Genomic DNA, 2,326 nt, shown 5'->3' on the forward strand with positions numbered 1-2,326 from the left:
TGATTGCCAGTAAAGGGATGGTTTCTGCTCGGGTTTCCCATAGGGAGCTCAATTTTCCTAATCTGGGCACCCTCTTTTTATAATATGATTCTGACCAGAGCCATCCCGTCCATAGGAGGGACGCTTTGTGGGGCCCCGCACTTCGGGACATGGGGTCCAGGGCGGCCTGGGGGGTTTGCAGGGGGCCTGGCACTGGCAACAGCAAGCAACCAATCTCCAGCCTGCCCAGCTCCGCTCTGCCCCGCTGGCTCCCCGCGTCACTCAGGGGAGGGGGCGGAAACCAGAAAGAGGCAGGGCAGCGGCTTGGGGAAGGGGTGAAATGGGTGCAGGGAGGGTGCGGAGCAGGGGTGGGAAGAGGCAGGGTGGGGGCGGGGTGTTGGGGGAAGGGGTGGAGTGGGGGTGGGACCTGAGCTGGAGGGGTGGAGTTGTCTCGGGCCCCACACCCCCCTAGGGACGATTCTGACTATACCTCATTAGCATTTACACACATTGTGCACCCTGCAGTTAGGGCGTGTGTTAGGAAAATGTGACTACCGGTAACGTGTAAGCAAAAAATTACTCTTGCTCTTAATTTTTCACAATATCACCCGTGGATATATCTTTCCCTGTAATCTTGTGGGATAGGGTCATTTTTGGTCGCTTACTCATGCCAAACATTTCTTAAGGCTATGGCCTAGTATGGCTAAACTAAAATTTTACAGGCTGTAGACCTTGCGTTTGAGCCCTCCTTACTTAGACACCTAATACCTAATTTTACCTTCTAACTACTGATCAATCCTATACTTCTATAATCCTACAACTTTACTCTATTCAGCATACAGAGATTATATATGACATAACATGTTAGTTAATCATAATGTCACACAATAAAAGAGTAATAAATTAAAATCATTGGCTACACATCCATCCATCCATCCATCTGCAATATATCACCATGTATATCTCCAGTCAGGCTGGAGGAAATGGACGCTCCTCTCTAAAACTACAGCTTTTGCAGAGTTTTCTTGATCCAGCACATGTATTTGGAGAGCCTGGTAAACACACTGGGAGTTGACCCGTCACCGCTGCCATGGGAGACAATGCCTGTGGCCTTCCCATCACAGACCAGGGGGCCCCCAGAGTCGCCCTGAGAAGCAAACACCAGGCATGGGGTTATTGATGTCCAAGCAAAGGGCAGGCTGCATTCTCTATTCACGGTCCTGAAATCCAGCGCTGTACTGCAGTTCCTCGGGAATCATGATCAAGTCACTCCCAGGATGTGCCCAGGGCTCCCACTCCAAAGTCCAGGGATGCAGCCGACCCCTGTCCCTGATTTCTCAGATCTGCCCAGTTCCAGTGTCTGATTTCTAGCATCCATCCCCAATTTCTTTAACCTGCTCAGTTTCCATCCCTCATTCTGAATCCTGATTTCTAGCATCTGGTTGACTCCTGCCCTTGATTACTAGGAATTCCTGCTGATTTCTCAGATCCACCCCTGGGTTCTTCATTCACTAATTCCCATCATCTCTCTCCTAGGATCCAGCTGATTCCCAAACCTGATTTCTAGGATCTGTCCCTCACTATTAAGATCCTTCCCTGTTTTCCAGGATATGCCTGGTTTTTGTCCTTGATTTGTATGATCTAGCCAGTTCCTGTCCCAAATTATTAGGATCCATTCCTCATTTGAAAGATCTGCCTGGTTCTTGTCCCTGATTTCCAGATTCCATTCCTGATTCCTAGGATCTGGCCAGTTCCAGTTCCTGATTGCCAGGATCTGTCTGGCTCACCATGGATCCTGACTCTCCCCATTCTGCCCAGCCCTGTTAGTCTCCTATTCTAGCAGCACCTTGCCCCAGGTGCCGCGTGCCTCTGTCCCACACTCACCTGGAATGGCGACTTCCTCCCCTGGGGGCCCCCCACGCACAGCATCCTGGATGGGACATAGTGCAGGGAGGGCCGAGACAGACACATTTTCTTGCCCATAACCGTCAGTTCCACCTCCTGCAGGGTCGGAGAGGGCTTGTCATTTGTTTTGTAACTGGTCTGACCCCAGCCAGCCACGCTGCACACTGCCCCCTTCTTCACCTTCTTCTGGGACAGGGAGATGGTGCCCACAGTCTGGGTCAGCTTGGCCTTGTCCCTCAGCTGTGATGGGAGAGAAGGGAAATCAAACTCCTCGTGGGGGCTGCATCCTGTCCTGGGGGAATGGGACCAGGTGGGGCATCCCCATGACAACTGTGCTGCCACATGCCCACTGGGGTGGGGTGATGAGAGTAGGTGGCACCTGCAGCAGTTTGAGATCACTGTGGGCCAGGGTGATGGGATGGGGCAGTACCTGCAGCAGTGT

The 2,326-nt window shown here is 52.0% G+C and overlaps 1 protein-coding gene across 1 annotated transcript in view; it reads right to left on the reverse strand.

Moving 5' to 3' along the window:
- Nucleotides 1-982: 982 nt before the first annotated feature.
- LOC112119763 (mast cell protease 3-like) overlaps nucleotides 983-2,326 on the reverse strand; it is a 1,473-nt gene continuing 129 nt past the window's right edge. Inside the window, exons 2-3 of the mRNA XM_026659532.1 lie at nucleotides 1,864-2,124; nucleotides 983-1,126 (exon numbers count right to left, since the gene is read on the reverse strand). Coding sequence (XP_026515317.1) covers nucleotides 983-1,126; nucleotides 1,864-2,124 — 405 coding nt within the window. The remainder of the gene's footprint in view (nucleotides 1,127-1,863; nucleotides 2,125-2,326) is intronic.

This window comes from Terrapene carolina, unplaced genomic scaffold (assembly GCF_002925995.2).
Source record: "Terrapene carolina triunguis isolate 2854851 unplaced genomic scaffold, T_m_triunguis-2.0 Scaffold631, whole genome shotgun sequence".
In the NCBI taxonomy this organism is placed as follows: Eukaryota; Metazoa; Chordata; order Testudines; family Emydidae; genus Terrapene; species Terrapene triunguis.